Here is a 17,353-nt window from a genome sequence, read left to right on the forward strand (position 1 = left end):
AACTTAGGGATCCACACGGCCGTCCCAATATAATTCTGCAGGTCAATTCAGAACCTTACGATAACTCTGTCGTCGACCGTTTCGATTTAATATCGTACGATTTCTTTTAATTTTTATTCGTAATAACCGAATCGAACGCCAAACTGTCGTATTCGAAACCGAACCGAAATGACGTCACACCCGTACTCGTGCATCTCGACAGACAAAGGGTAGAAACGTTATTAAGGATACAGTTATCGAATGAAAGTTACCGAACGAAATCTTTTACTATTTAAAAAAAAACCGGAATTTAATCTTTTACTATTTTAAAAAAAAACCTGAATTTTGTTCAGTTTTATTAATTTATTTTAATGCGAGACTAATGCATTCCTATATTTTAGGCCTTTAAAGTCTTAAAAAAAATAGGATTTATTTTTTCTTATAATCTATATTCGCCGACTAACTCCGTAAACGTTGTTGGATAACGATATCGTATTCGTATCCGAATCGAACGTTTTAACTCGGAATGTCCTGAATATCTCGGAAAGCGCTCTTCGATTCGAGAACGATATCCAATGGAACGATTCAGTTAAGATATCGAAGAGTTCTTAATCGGGGTCCTGGTCGGAAAGCTGAAAGGCGTCCGTGACGACATACATCGAAACTGACCCGCCTAAGGAGATAAGTAAGGTCTCGTGGTTCGTTCCGTAGCTCAGTTGGGAGAGTGCACGCACGGTATGCTTGAAGGCGTTGATTCAAATCCAGCCGGATCGAAGAAATTTTTCTTAGTATTTGAACTTTGATAATAATAACAAACCGCCAGTGTGTTTAATTTTCAAGAGGAGTTTCTATAGGCTGCGTGACATATTCCATACGCACATTTTGCAAGATATTGATAAAACCATTTAAAAAAATCTTAGGAGCAGCATTTTTCTTCCAATATTTTAAGGTTGGTTAGATAAAATATTTTTTGCGGAATGATTTCTGTCACATCGTTCAGTCAGTCAACACAAAGAAATGGGTGAAAATTAAAAAAAAAATTGACATTCTCGTGGACATAATGGATAGTATTTAAAAATTTCAATAACATTGCCGCGATTAGGCAAGCAGTGTTTTACAAACACTTAAAATATTTCAAAAAAAATGTCTTTAACAACCTCTTGCTGAACGAAATAACCTTGTTAGGTTGGAGCGGTGAAATAAAATGTAATGGAAACGGTGGACTTGCAAAATCCGAACCTGAAACTTGAAACACACATACAATTGAAAACAAATAAAAATATGGTTTCTTTTAATATGATAAGCTGTTAATAGCCCCAAAAATAGTATGCTACGTACAGTTAATAATATAAGATCTTCATTGCGAAGTGGGTTGAGTAACCTAATATTGAGCGCTAATCGAAGTATCACGACTAAAAACTGTATTCCTTTGTCTACATATAACTGTCTACCACCGTGCCCCTGTCATTCCCATAAGACCGCATCATCTTATGCCTCGCAACCTAAGTGTTCTGAACATCTGGCGAAAAAGGAAACGAGAGTATATTTTCCCGCATGCCCGTTCTGCCGTTGTCCGCAGCAACATCTCTGCGGTAAGTATAATTTTTTTTGAAGTTCTTGAGTTCACTCTCGTGCACCGTCAGAACTTCTTTTGGAAGGTTCTCAATTCGACTGTCTTTTTTGAACCGACTTTGGTGGTTTTTTTTTGTTGGAAGGAGGGTAGAGGTATTTGGTCCCATTTCAAGTTGAAGAAATATTCCACCCGTAAGGGTGGCAAACTAGGGGATAATAATAACGCACACACTCAACATAGTCCCGCACTAGGGAAACCCTGTGTCACGGCTGCCATGGACACACACATCGACAACCGCAAATTACACCCAAACTCATGAGAGAAATAAATGTAGGCCATGCAAATATTTCAATCGAACCTGGGACCTCTGCGTGGCAGTCCGACATGGAACCGTTCGGCCACGGATAATAATGAATGAATAAAGATGAATCCGGTTTCCTAAACCTATTTATATCTCCTCTCAGGCGAGGGTTTAGGCCATAGTCCGCCACATTGGCCCATTGCAGGTTGGTGACTTCACACGTTTTCCGAGGATTGTGAACCTCTTCGACGTGGAAGTTTCATGACGTTGTCTTCCTTCACTGAAAAGCTACATGGTAAAATTACTAGGGAAACCCTGTGTTGCAGGTGCCATAGACACACGCACACAGACAATTCCGATAGGATGAACGAGTCGTTCGCCTGATGATAAGCGATACGCGAGCGAAGTTTTGAAAGGTAAGGGTGCTGGTGAAATTACAGGCACATAGGAATTGTCAACTTATGCTTCAGGGTGAAGGGAAGTGGCTCATGGCACTGCAACTGTTATGGACAGATGTGTAGCTTACCATCAGGCGAACGACTTGTTTATCCCGTCACTTGATATTATAAAAAAAACTACTGACAATAATTAAAAAGTTTTGATAATTTTTAGGGGATATTTCGTCTGTTTGAATATATACTGAATGTGTTAACTTAACATGTATGGTATTTCCAGAGGTCCCTTCGCCGTTTTGCCACTTTAACACTTGCCCTGTATGTGGTAGTACCGCAGCTAACCCAAAAAACAACAAAACTGTGAGTATACCTTTTCTCTGTGTTCGCCATATGACGGTGGTTTATTTCCTTCGGTGTTTGTCCAAAGAATCTTGCTCAAATACAATGTTTTTACAAATAATAATAATAACGCACACACTCAACATAGCCCCGCACTAGGAAGAACCTGTGTCACAGGTGCCGTGGACACACACATAGACAACTACAAATTACACCCAGACTCACGAGAGAAATAACTGTAGGCCATGCAAATATTTTTCCCGGCCCGGGAACCGAACCTGTGTGGGACCTCGTGGCAGTCTGGCATGGAAACGGTTCGGCCACTGAGGCAGTTTCTGAATTATTATTGAATTCGAATTGAGACGCAGACTTCTTGCACGACGTGTATATTACACAAAAAGGTACTTTATGCGGGTAAGGATCCAACAGTGTATGTGACTGACGTGATAGCAGAAGGTTAAGTGTAGAATCTAAGATAGGCTATTTTAGTTTCAGCACTAAACCTTCTTAAGATAGCAGTGATGCTCAGGCCACACAGAGTTGGCCACACACACACGTTCCGGGTACGGGAATTTTTGTAATGTACAAGTTCATTTGAACCCTGCCACTCTGAAGCGCGCGGCAAAGAAGACCTGTAACGGTACAAAAAATCCCGCGCCCGGAACGTTTCCGCGGCCGCCTCTGTGGCCAAAACATAAGTAAGGATCAAAACGTCAATACGTTATAGTGCCTTTCAAATGCTATTGCAGTAGAAAGCATTCATTCATTGACAATGCAAAACATATTTCAAAATCCTACAGGACCCACTTACCAAGCAGTGGGTTCAACAGCTCTAAACGAATATATGAGTTAACTTAGAAGACTTAGTTTCATGGTACAACTAGTGCCATCTACTGGTGGCGCGATGGAATTAATGGCGTGTGAAAGTTATGGTTGCTACAGGCTGGTTTAAGCTATCAAGCGTCCTAGACACGCGATGTCCAGTAGCGTTCTAGAACCACATGATGTCTGTAATGTGCAGCTATGCTGTTCACCCACGACGTAAAAAAAAACAAAGCAAAAGTATAAAAATATATAAATAATTATACAAATCTATAAATACTTATCATAATTATTGATTATAAATAATTGGAACAGAACGTTTTCATTGTCTAAAAGTAGTTACACACAGCGACTTATAGCAGCGATGCTATATAGTCGTCGTTAGGTTAGTATATAAGAAAGCATATTTCTGCACTGATGTAATGTCGCGGAAGGAGTTGGCGGAACGGTAGCGAGAGGAAGATTCGTCCTCTCATCCTATGCTCCGCAAACGCTTGGGGCGCAGACGGCTGGCTTATGTCCGCTAACTGCCGCCCTGAAAGTGAACCCAGGGAGTCAAAAACGGGGGCTTTTGTCGCCCATTAGTTAAGGGTTCACGGGTTGGTTGGTGTGCCAAGTATTCCCGGCATGCCACTAACGATGGTGATCCCCCAGGGGTGAGGCCGCGCTGGCGGACAACCGCAGACGGAACCGTGGATCGTAAGCCACGTGGCCACAGCCCCGTTTCACGCGGGGTGTGGGAATACCCGGGGATTTTTAGTGAATAAGAGTCTCACATTACCCCCGCGTCTCCCTGTGAGGCGTTAGTATCCATGACGGATTTTCCCCCGAAAAAAATAAGTACATATATGAAAAAGCAACACGAGCCGAGCGAGTAAAACGAATTTGCCGCGGCAGCGGCCGGTGATTGCCAGTAGACAATTTTCTTGCGTTTCCGAACATATTCTCAGGTCAAATTATATTATAATTATTATAATATTAGTATACAAATATAATCAACATTTACTTAGTTTTAAAAATAAGTACTAAATTTTGTTTTTAACGCTCATTTGTCTTAGTTTTAGAGGCCCAACATAAAACTATCAAAGTTAATTTATACAAATCAAACATTTCTTGCGTACCTCAGAACAGATTAAAATAACCATGGCTTTAATTAAAATCATTAAAAATTATGACCGTTTAGATATTTTGCCTGCTGCTTTTGTAAATTTAATATGATCATTTAAATTCATGCCATTTAAATGTCCCTACTTGTTTTTGGCGCTGTTGATTCTATTCTGATAACTGTGCGTTGTTTCTTAAATAAACTCCGAGTACATTTTCTTTGGTCTTGCTCGCTTCTCGATAGTACCCACCCGAAGCCCATTAATACAGTTCGCTACAGTTGGTTTGTTTGAAAAAACTAATTATGCTATTAAATACGAATTTTTTTTTTATTTCCTGTATATTTTTAGTAGCAATAGAGCTCCTTGTAAAAGAGTTTGTCCAGGGTAGTACTGCCACCTTACCTATTTCTGTCGCCAAGCAGTAATGTCAGCATTGCTGTGTTCCCATTTTGAAGGGTAAGGGTGCTGTTGAAATTACAGGCACATAGAACTTGTCAACTTGTGTCTCATGGCGGCGGATGCAGTGGCAGTGCCCCTTGGGTCTTAGCGATTTAAAGCTCTGAGTGGCACTGCAACTGTTCTGGACAGGCGGTTAGCTTACCATCAGGCGCACGACTTGTTCGTCCCGTCACTTGATATTATAAAAAATAATGTAACAATCGCGAAAACCTAAGAACTTGATATAAATAAATACCTTTTTTTCAGTTCAATTCTTTATTGCATTTACAATGGCTTAAAGCTAAGGTAACAGCATTGTGGACCCTGTAGGGTACTGCAAATTATATATAATTCTGCCCTCTCTCCGCTTCCCGTGTAGGGAAACTTTAGAAAAAAACCAATAAGTGTTTGTTTGAAAATATTCTTATACGAAGTTTCGGGATAATAGACTTAAAGAATACGATTTTCCTTAGATAAAATTTAGCACTCAGTTCTTTTCCCTCGTTTACGGGTACTTTTCGAAGAGAGAAAAAAAGTATTTCTTTTTATTGCTTTGAAGAGTATTTGTACCAAGTTTTGGGTTTGGGATTCGGGGAATATAATTTCGTCATATAAACTTCAACACACCATTTCATAAAATGTTGGGGAACATTTCGCAGAATCGAAAAAGTACGTTTCATTATTTACGATGAGAAAACTTAAGTTAACTGGCTTTGTGCAGTACAACTATTTCAATTTCAATATTTCTCGGCAAACTTCGGATTTCCGATTTCGCTCGAATGCAAATATTCTATATAAACAGGATTATTTGTAAAATACTAACAACCTCGCAGGACTTACATTACTAACATCATAAACAACAATCTTTGTTCCATGACTTTACAAAAGATATTATATTTACCTAAAATAAACCCTAAACTTTTGCTGTACTATTTCACACTTTTTAGATCTATATTTGGTTAATTTTCTACCTGTTGTTATTTATTTTTCTGTTGTTAGTCACTGTATCTGTTGGGTAATTTTCCGGAATATTTCAAACAGTGAAAATTTTTCCAGAAAAAATCACGAAAAATTGGAAAAATATAATTTCGAAGGCTCATATTATGTTCTACGTTTAGAAATATCTTTTAAAGTTTCATTTAGCGTGAATTATAAAATAAATTTATGTAGCTAAAAGCGACTTAGAGAAAAACGAGATTTGAAATGATTGCGCAATCTAATTGGCTCCATCGTTTTCGTTCAGTAAATTAAACTTTTGACAGGTGTCAAAGTCAAATGTGGAAAATTAACGGAAAAATAATTATTTTCCTGAAAAATATGATTTTTTCAAAATGGAAATTTTTCCACGGCCCACCACAACTTGGTAGTAAGTATGTTCAAACATGCAAGCATCTTCTCCAACGATCCTTACCCTCACTGTGTTTTGCATCGATCTGGTTGATTTTTTTTATGATACCAAGTGACGGGACGAACAAGTCGTGCACCTGGTGGTGAGCGACACGCCTGTCCATAAAAATGTGGCAGTGTCACTTGGAGCTTTAAATCGCAAAGATTTAAGGGGTACTACCACTGCGCCCGCCAACCGGAGACAATGGGACTTGTCAACTTATGTCTCTAGGTGACGGGCGCAGTAACAATGCTCCACGGATCTTTGTGGTACTGCAACTGTTATGGACAGGCGTGACGCTTATTAACTGGTGCATGACTTGTTCGTCCCGTCATTTGGTATTTTATTTTCTATTTTTATTGTAATGGTACAAATTAAAATACAATTTTGAAAATTGTTTCAAAGGAAAAACATCAGTAAATCTGTATTCCAATGACAACTGTACATAAAATGCAGAAACAAGAAAACTTCATGAAAATATAAATTGTGTGATTATGTAAAATAAGAAAGAAAACAAAAAACAAACAAAAATTACATACTTACTTACTTCGTGGGCTCAGCGACCCGAAGTGGATCTTGGCCTTCGACACCAAAGTACGTGTCGGTCTTGTGCCAATTCCGACCATTCGGACACATTCAGTTCCTTTAGGTCTTTGGCGACTTCATCCTCCAGCGACATCTTGAACGGCCCACTGAACGCTGACCAGTAGGTTGCTCCAAATACGCTCTTTGTAACAAAAACTAAAACTTACCTATATAAAAAAATTACCTATTTTAAATATAAGACTAAAATATATAGAAGTATCCATATCCATCTTAAATACTAAGTTTTAAGACAGATTTTTGAATATATGAATCCTATCAATCTTAAAACAAAACCAGGAGGTCTACTCTCTTTCTTGAAAACGAAATTTAACGAAATTTAAACGAAATTTCGTACTCTAATTCTTTTTCGGTCGGGCTCAAGAATTTCGTTGTCTGAATGAATGATATTGTATAGGTCTTTTTTGATGTCAACTACCGTAAATGATGGTTTTTACTTTAATTTAAAATTAATACAATTGTTTTGCTTTGTTTCTAAATTTTACATTGAATGTGTGATTTATTAAGCGTTTCTTGTACTATTTATTCGTGCAGAAAATATAAAGAAACAAATAAAATCATATTTTTGACGTAACTAACCGGAACGCTAATACTCATTGTTATCCGATTTGTTTGAAGACTACCATTTCAAGCAAACTATAGGTGACAAAAGTATGACTACAAAAATTTCCGTATATTAGAGGCTATTGTACTTATTGTATTCTTTGTAAACTTGTCGTACATAATATTTACATTATAAATATCAAAATGAAGGAATTTGAAGCTTTTGGCAAGATTTTTCGTAAACATTATCTCCTTAAAAAAGCAAAGATATAATGCAGTAAATTGATTTTATTTAATCAACTCGCACAATCTTTATTTCCTTGGTTAGAACTTTATTTTGCACTACACAGCTTTTGATCTTCAGCCGGCGTGTAGAGCTTACGCTGAAGAAGCAGCTAATTCGGAGATAACCCTCTGCCAACTCGAGAACAACAATCGTGAGCTCGTTTCCATGACGTCTTTCTTTTCAAAGTGATAAGGGCACTATTTCTTGAGACTACTCTTCAAATAGAAATGAGCAATATGATGTGCAATAGTAAATTGCCGATTAAATTTGTAATTTCCTACAAACTTTTAAGTCGGGAATTTTACTTATACGTAGTTCGTGGCACTGGTGGCGACGACGGTTCTTTCTACACTCTGAACGTTCTTCACGCAGAGCCTCGATCAACAAAAGTATTGTTGCAGTCATTTCAATCAAATTTTTAACATAATTCGCATTTAAGAAAATCAAATGATCGCACTTTTGGTTTCATGAATTTGACATTATAATTCAGAAGATTTATCTGCCAAAATCAAATTCTCGTTGCGACGTTTTATGAATTAGAGTAAAGTAATGAAAAACGATACTTCAAACAAGTTTCGTTCGAACGAAATTTCGCAATGAAATAGAATTGTGGTAAGAAACGTGCGAAACTTCGATGGAAATTTCGTTTTTCGTAGAAAGAGAATAGACCTTCTGTTTATTAAAGGACCTACAAATTTTTTTTTTTACAGAGTAAGTGTGGTCGTCGCATATGCCCTCCTCCATGCAGCCTCCCCGGTCCTATTCCATACAATCCATGCTGCCCCACTCCGCCGCCCCATAAAGGAGGCTACAAGAAATACAGAAACATTTTTATCGTAATGCTTCCAATAATTTTTTTACTATCACTCTACGCTTTGGGAAACGAGCCGCCACACAAAAAAACCTGCCGTGAGTATCCCTATATGCGACGAAGAACTAAACGTTTTCCATGGGGAGACGGCAACAAAACCTTTTTCCATAATGATCATACAAATTCTTTACCCGAGGAATGTGAGCCTCCACCATTGGTCTGCGAACCAGCTGTAGTACCAGATAAACGTTGTTAACATCCCGAACAAAAACACAGGATTATCGAAACATAGTTGACCAATATAATGGAGATTTTGGAAAAAACCAATAAGATACTTCGAGTAATATTAAATAGCAGAGAGCAGAGTTCATTTTTTTAGTGTTTACTCCACAAATTCTAGTGGAAACCGTTTTCACGAATGCCCACTACTTCGCTTTTCCTATCACATTATACGTAAATTAATTTGTTTTCTTTACATAGTTTATCGAGTTGAAATTGTCAGTTTTCGACTCTCTTTAAATGTTAGTAAAGTAGGATTCAGTATAGAATGAGAATGGATTTGTAATCGAAGGGGTATTTATATGGGTGTCACGTCACTTACCCTGTAGGGATTTTAAGAAAAAGAGCCTTAGGGAAAAGAGAATGGCATTTTGTATACCGACAAGAGCAAATTTCATATTGAATAACGTGTCTGGTGTCGTTTTTGAAATATTTCTTTTTTACTTTTGCTCTACCATACTCAAATACGTAGCGCTCACTAAATTTCAAAAACTGACTAATTGTCGCACAAAAAAGCACACGGCGAATATTTATATGTTATTGAGGCGCCATCTGTTGATACAGTATTAAACGACGTAGTTGCAAAATTTCACTATTACATTTGTGCTTTGTTTTATTTAAGTTGTATTTTACTTCTTCAAGGATTAAAACATTTTCATGAATAAATAAATGCATTGTGTTTAATAATTATAATAATCTTCAGCGTGTAATTAAGAACGTTAAAAGAAAAGTTCTTGTCGGTGTGAATCGTTGTGTGGTTTCTCTAGAAAGCTTCTTATATAAGCTTTTTTACACGACGTCAGTCGTGACAACCATAATAATACTGTTCCAAATACATTATGATAATGTTGGCGCAGAAGATCGATCCAAGTGCTGTCGACATTATAATGAGTCTGTCACATATAAAGTTTATTTATACAAGGTTATTTTTCGCATATGCCAGCTATGTAGCATTTGCTACAAAACCCTTTTTGCTACGTAAACCATAACACTAAACGTTTATCAGTGTAGACAAGTAAAAGACATAATAAGAAAATAAACCTGTTTAACTGACATTTCACGCCACTCGTAGAAGAAAGGTATAATTCTATATTGTTACTTTTCAAGACGGTCAAAAAATATTATTAATCGTAATGTTTTTTTTTGCAAGTCGTATTTCTATATAGCCTACTCTGAAACGTAAGTAAAAATATTATCTATGTGCCTAATTTATAACAAAATTAAACTTCAGTAAATTACACAAAACTCTAAGAAGCGTCGTACGCTTGTATTTCACGAATGAAATATCTCTATTGCTCAAGAATTTAGGATTTTATATGCGTTGTAATGTTACTTCAGTTTTTAATTGATATTTACGAATTTGTTTCTCAAGAAAGAAGCATTTGACTAAACTTTTCCAACATTATATCACTTTCATAATTTTGCTGTAAAAAATAAATGGATATATTCGATTATCATTTATTATGGTTTGATTTCATAATATATTTCAAGACAATATTGAAATTACTGGTTATAACTTTTATGGAATATGAAAATTGGAATAATGAAACATTTAAAAAAATTACATAATTGTGTTAGGTTTTTTGACGTGACTTCGTTATCTATCCAATGGGATGAAAAAATGAGTTTATTCGACTCATGCCATTCTTCCTCGAGGGGTGCGGTTTATTTATAGAAATTTAATATTGATCTTATTTACTATTATATAAGCCCAAGGACAATAATTATTGACATTGCAATTATTACATATTCCTCTTAGGTTTATTAGAAAAATTTGCAGGCACGCATTTCTTTACAGCACCGACAAACATCTAAAACAACATTTGTTTTTTTAAGTAAAATAGTATATTTTTTACAAAATCGTAATAAAGCACTTTGAACGTATATTGTTGTTTTATTTTTAATAATCCCATTGAATATTTTATTATATTAAAATTGAGATATTTTAACACATTTGCTAGAGCGTCGTGCGTTTGCCGATGATGCGCGGTGGCAGATAATTTTCTTATACATAAATGCAAACGTTTATGAACGTTTATTCTACAGGTTATTAAATGAATGTAAGAAATAATAATTCCGACGTGAATAAAACGTTAACGTCTATGAATTGAACGCGGACGTTACGCATGGATGCCAGCGTTCATTTAGTATGTGTGAGTAGTGCTTACTTATCCTGTGAAATGTCGATACTGCGTGTAGCTAGAGATTCAGTATTTTGGTATGTTGTAGAACAATGACGTCATTATTAAGATATTGTATGGCCAAGCGCTCTATCACTATCTTCGATCAAATAAAAGGGGATAAACGACGTGATAGTACGTTGCTCTACATCACAAGTGTTTGTAATAATAATAATAATAATATAGTCTAGTATAATCTCGACAAACAAGTTCAAATAAGTGCTTTATTTTAACTTAAACTTTATTTTATTTTAAAATAATTTAGTAAGTTTGTGATGTGTGTGTCTGTGTGTGTGTGCGTGTGTGCGTATGTTGTGAGTGTGTGTGTGTGTGTGTTGTGTGTGTGCGTGCGCGCATGCGTGTGTGTGGTGTAGTAACACCAGGCACTTGATTTGTTTGTCCCGTCACATGATATAAAAAAAATAAAAAATAGTATGTAGCTCGCGTGCATGTATATATACCCTGGACTCCGTGAGCCGGGATTACCCTGGACACCGCTCGTGCGCTTCTTTCTTCTTTCTTGCAGTCTTCCTTAATTTTTCTTTTTTTTTTCATTTTAATCTTCTATAATTTATCTACTATAATATTTCTTCTATGATTTTTCTTCTTTAATTCTTCTATAGCTTTTCTTCTACAATATAATCTTCTATATAATTTTTCTTCTATATTTTTTCTTCTTGATCTTCTATAATTTGTATTTCTTTTTTCTGTCTTGATATTCATTCTTCTGTCTTGGAATCTTCATTGTTATGTTGTCCGACCAAAGCAAGTTACATAAATAAATTACGGCTATATCGAAAAACAGCGGAAACAAAATTTTTACTTCAAATTATGATGCCATGTCATTTTCAGTCGGATTAGAAGAAATTTGTATCTATTGCCAAAAAAGTTTGTATGATAGCCATATTGAAAAATGGTGAAAAATAAATTTTAACCGCTAAATATCATTAAATACATATCCATTTTCAATCGAATTAGTGCAAATTTTTATCAGCCGCTAAAAGAGTTTGTATGGCGGCCATATTTAAAAATGGCGAAAAACCAATTTTGATCACAAATTATTATCAAGCACTCCTAGAAACCCCCTTATGCCAATTTTCAAAGGGATCTGAGCAATTCTTTTTTCTGCCGCCAACGAACGCTTCTAAGTAGGCCATGTTTGAAAATAGCGAAAAACAAATTTTGAGCACAAATTACTATCCGGCATTTCTAGTGGCCTACATATGCCAATTTTCAGTCGTATCAGAGCAAATCTCCTTCGGCACCTATTTTTAACGAAAAAAACGCTTATATGGCAGCCATATTAAAAAATGGCAAAAAGAAATTTTTGACCCCAAATTATGATTAAGGACTCCTAAATTCCCTCGCATGCCAATTTCCAGCCGGATCAAAGCAAGTTTTTCTTCGGCCGCCATTTTGAAATCGCCATCTTGAATTTTTTTTAACCCAGGCAGTTGACCAGTGTTATCCTCTACATTTCTTCGAGCACTTCCTACCTAACCAGGGCAGGACAAAAGATGTGCCATTGTGTGGGGAGAGACACCAACACATTGGGTTTCGTCGACTCCTGAGTATCTGGCCCAAAAACTCAACTGGAGTGATCATTTACACAGTGGTAATGTCCGATATATGCGGTACCCGCATCTTCAGTTATTGACTCTCCCTCGCTTAACTTTGTACTGCGGCAGCTTTCGTTTCGCAGCGAGTAAGTGCTGGAATGACCTTCCATTTCTAGTAAAAAACGCTAAAACGTTGTTTATTTTTAAAAACCGATGTAAGCAATGGCCCCTACGTGGGGCGCACTATAAGTTTCCGGAATTAATAAGAAAAAAAATTATAAATGGTCAGAAATGAATTTATTGTTTCTCAAAATATTTTCCGTTAGCGTTAATGCACTTTTCCATACGAATGAACCAATTTTGAAAACATGTATGCCACTCCTTCGTGACAATCTCTGAAACATATTTTTCATACTCTTCGACAGTCTCTTCAGGTGATGAAAATCGTTGATTGCGTAACTGGTTTTTAATTTTTGGAAATAAATGAAAGTCACAAGGTGACAGGTCGGGACTGTATGCGGGATAGCTCATAAGGTCAACGTTGTTCACCTTAAAAAAATAATTTGTCTGTCTGGCCGTGTGAGAACTGGCATTATCGTGGTGCAAGATGATATGGCGTTTACGGTTATTTTTACGGAGTTTGTCAATAACTTCCGTCAAACAGATGGTCGTGTACCAATCACTATTCACGGTACAACGATTCTCCAAAGCAACAATAGCCACGTGTCCAGTTTTATTAAAAATAGAAGCAATCATCCGCTTAGAGGCACTTTGCACGCGCGCCACTTTGGTTGGTTTCGGCTTATCTCAAAAAACCCATATACTCGATTGGTGATTTGCTTTGGGATCGTAATTATAAATCCATGTTTCGTCACCTGTTACTATATCTCACACCAAATTTAACACCCCTTCGTTAAATCTGGTAAGCATGGCATTGCACCAAGTGACGTGATCCGTTTTTTGAGCCTCAGCCTTATTGTGTGGGATCCACCGAGAGCACAGCCTTTTCACACCCAAATGTTTGTGTAATATTGATTGTATTTGACTCATGCCTATGCTTAAAATGCCCGATTCTCATGGTATGTCACATCCCTGTCTGTTTTGATCATACGGCACACAGCATCGGTGTTTTTGTTGCTCACAGCAGTGGACGGGCGATCATCACAAAATTCGTCACTGAGATTCACACAACCGCGTTTGAATACTGCAAACCTGCTATAAATAGTTGTCTTGCATGGTGCTTCATCGCCAAAAGCTGTTTAAAGCCGAGCAAAGCTGTTGCTGTTGTGGACATCGGCAGTGTGTACACTATGAGAATTCTTTCTCTACGTGGTGCGATATTTCCGCCGGAGTCCCGCAGGGTGGCGTCCTTTCTCCTCTCTTATTTTCTTTGTTTATTAACTCTATCACACAATCCCTCACTTCTTCTTATCATCTTTATGCTGATGACCTCCAGATTTACACCCAGTCGTCTATTCAAGACTTACCACGCGCTATTAATACAACCAATGTGGACCTTGAATCCATTCGTCCATGGAGTCAATCCTTTGGCCTTAAAGTTAACCCATCCAAAACACAATCGATTATTATAGGTAGCACTTGGTTCTATTCTCGTTTAAGTCTAGACTCCTTACCCCCTGTGGTTTTCGATGGTGTTTGCATTCCTTATTTGGATACAGTCAGGAATTTGGGGGTAATTTTTGATAAATGTCTGACTTGGAAGCCGCACGTTGCTAAGGTTAGCAGGAAGGTGTTTGGTGCGCACTTCTCTCTGAGAAGGCTTAAAAACTTTTTGCCGACTAAAACCAAAATTACTCTGGCCCAGAGCATTCTCCACCCGATACTGGACTATGCAGATGTTTGCTATCCAGATTTGTCAGTAACTCTGCTCAATAAATTGGAACGGCTCCAAAATATGTGTGTTAGGTTCATCTTCGGACTACGTAAATTTGACCATGTCTCCCAATTTCGCACACAAATTAAATGGCTGCCCATTCATCGGCGTAGAGATCTTCATATCCTTTCACTTCTCTATTCAATTCTGTTCTATCCCTTTACGCCTTCTTATCTTAAAGATCGCTTTACTTTCCACTCTTCTACACTCTGTCGTCCCCTTCGCTCCTCTGACACTCTCTTACTTAACTTGCCCTCTCATACCTCTAACTTTTATTCCAACTCTTTTACCATTTCTGCGATCAGATTGTGGAATTCTCTCCCTGAATCGATTCGACGATCCCCTTCTCTTGATTCCTTCAAACAACGTGTCAAGGATCACTTCCTCAATTCCTAAATTTCGTCTGTCCTCTACTATCCTTTCATTTATTTCCTACATTTATACTTGATTTTTCTTTTTCCTTTAAAAGTAAATAAGCATTTAATATTATTGTGTATTTATTGTTATGTATGTATTAATAATATTATTGTTATTTGTATGTATATGTATATCTATATATGGATATGTATATATTTTTATTATTACTTATTATGTAGTGTACTGATGATATTCTTTGGTTGGACCCCTTTTGCATATCCGAATTGTCTATCCTAAGGTTGCCTGGAAGAAATTGCTACATAGCAATAAGGCCGCCTGTTGCACATTGACTTACTACTTCTATTATACTTAAGCTACTGTATTGTATTTTAATTGTAATTTTATGTGCAATAAAGAATATTTCATTCATTTCATTCATTCATTCATTCATTCATTCAAAGCTCCGCTGCGCTATTGAATTACACTCAAAGTCGTAGAAAATCATACTACGAAAATTTTCATGAGTTTAATCAATCCATGGTGATGTAGATAACCAATTTCTAAAATGACGCCACACTGTAAAAACAAGTGACAGCCAGATGAAACACACTGTATTCTACAGCCAAAGAATTCCATTTTAAAATATTGTAATTACTTTTTAAAAAAAGTAATTACAATAATTGTTTATGTAAGTGGCCAGTTCCGGAAACTTATAACGCGTCCTATGCATCTGTACAAAAATCTAGTAACAACTGGTCCCCAATTAAAATTCATAGCGGCACTAAATTACATACATTCGCTCACCGGGCTATAACCTTTATAATACTTGTCTTAATAATAATAATTTGTAATCATTAAATTATTTATTTAGGCATAAATCTCATTACACATTTATATAATATTGATAAAAAAATTGTGAAATTTCAGGCACATGGGACTTGTCAACTTATGTTTCAGGGTGTTGGGCGCAGTGGCAGTGCCGCTCATATCTTTACGATTTAAAGCTCTGAGTGGCACAGTAACTGTTATAGACAGGCGTGTAGCTTACCATCAGGCGCACGACTTGTTCGTCCTATCACTTAATATTATTAAAAAAATTAAAACTAAAATTAAAATTAAAAATAACAATAAGGCTAAAATAGAAGACATTCAAAAAAAATACAATGGTAAATGATTATCACTAATATCAGATTTCTTACAACGGTATGACTTATTTTTATTTTCCCAATATTTCAGAACGGTTGCAAGCTCCATGGTCACGGGTTGACTGGACGGCGACAGATAACAGCTCTAAGAGCAGATATATCTGTCTACCCTCTTGCGCTGTCGACTGTCTTGAAATATCGGGAAAATAAAAAGAAGTCATACCGTGGTAAGAAACCTGATATTAGTGATAATCATTTAGTGAATAACCACGAAAGTCTTAAAATCTATAATTACAATGGTTATTATACTATAGTGTAATACTTATTATATTATGGTTCTACGTTATGATTTGAATTATTCGTTTTCACTAAATTGTTAACTTAGTATTCATGTTGTTAAAGATAATTCTCGTACCTATAAATAACGTCGAACGTGCTTCAATGCCTTATTGTCCCGAAAATAAATAGAGTACATCGTTCTGTTCCTGACAGTAAAATAAATCTCAACCCTTACCGTGATTAGACCCCTATTCGAGAGTGTCCGATTACTTTATAACAATGTACCTCAAGTTCTTAGGTTTTCGCGATTGTTACACATAGGAAATGAAACTATTTTTCCGGATTTAAATCGCGTATATTTGTTTTTTCAAACAAACCGACGTTTCGGGCCCTTTACAGGTCCCATGGTCACGGTTGACTGGTGGTACAGTCTTCAACCAGTTATGTCTAATATTGATGCAAACCACTCTTTTTTTCACTATAGTTACAATAGTTATTAATTAAATACCTTATTTTTAATTTTACAAAGAAAACATTCCAATTTACGATACATTAAGTTTTACAAATTATTTCATTGAATGAATTTTTATTAAGTTCAATTTATTATTAATGAATAATAGAAATTAGAATAAACTAAAATATATTGATTAGTAATGCAGTCTTATGTCTGTTTGGGATTTTCATTAGATGAAAGATCCCAAACTGAGAAACCATCTTCCCTGTTGAGATTAGGATGTTTTTTAATGAGATGCCTCGTGGAGAGGCGAAACACGTGTCGGGTATATTTTTGGTGATGGTTTGTGAGTATAGTTGCGCTTGTGTTATTTATTTTATTAATTTGATGCGGAGGGAGGGTGAGATAATTAACTGCATGAAAAAATATTCAACACAAGCGCAGCTATTTTGCACGATTTCACCTTCACTGGGTTCGCGGAGTAGCAAATTAATTTATTTCCATTTTTATTTATAACTAAAACTAAAATTATTAGACCCATTTCAGTTATAAATAAAAGGTATAAATTGTCGTATAATATTAGGGGTTAAAGTATGAAATTGCCGTTTTATTGCAATAGGTTC

General features: G+C 36.3%; 1 protein-coding gene across 1 annotated transcript; it reads left to right on the forward strand.

Annotated features, from left to right (window-relative positions):
- Positions 1-1,291: 1,291 nt before the first annotated feature.
- LOC113232495 lies at positions 1,292-10,277 on the forward strand. Its single transcript, XM_026467242.1, has 3 exons — positions 1,292-1,571; positions 2,529-2,608; positions 8,483-10,277. Exons 1-3 carry the CDS (start codon positions 1,307-1,309, stop codon positions 8,837-8,839), a joined length of 702 nt encoding a protein of 233 aa, XP_026323027.1. The 5' UTR covers positions 1,292-1,306; the 3' UTR covers positions 8,840-10,277.
- The last annotated feature ends 7,076 nt before the right edge of the window (positions 10,278-17,353 follow it).

This window comes from Hyposmocoma kahamanoa, unplaced genomic scaffold (genome assembly GCF_003589595.1).
Source record: "Hyposmocoma kahamanoa isolate Upper Pololo Valley unplaced genomic scaffold, ASM358959v1 76, whole genome shotgun sequence".
NCBI lineage: Eukaryota > Metazoa > Arthropoda > Insecta > Lepidoptera > Cosmopterigidae > Hyposmocoma > Hyposmocoma kahamanoa.

Coding starts and splice junctions, on each gene's coding strand:
- LOC113232495 (XM_026467242.1), top strand. CDS start 1,307: ATGCTACGTACAGTTAATAATATAAGATCTTCATTGCGAAGTGGGTTG. Junction 1,572..2,528: donor TCCGCAGCAACATCTCTGCG/GTAAGTATAATT, acceptor TGGTATTTCCAG/AGGTCCCTTCGCCGTTTTGC. Junction 2,609..8,482: donor ACCCAAAAAACAACAAAACT/GTGAGTATACCT, acceptor TTTTTTTTACAG/AGTAAGTGTGGTCGTCGCAT.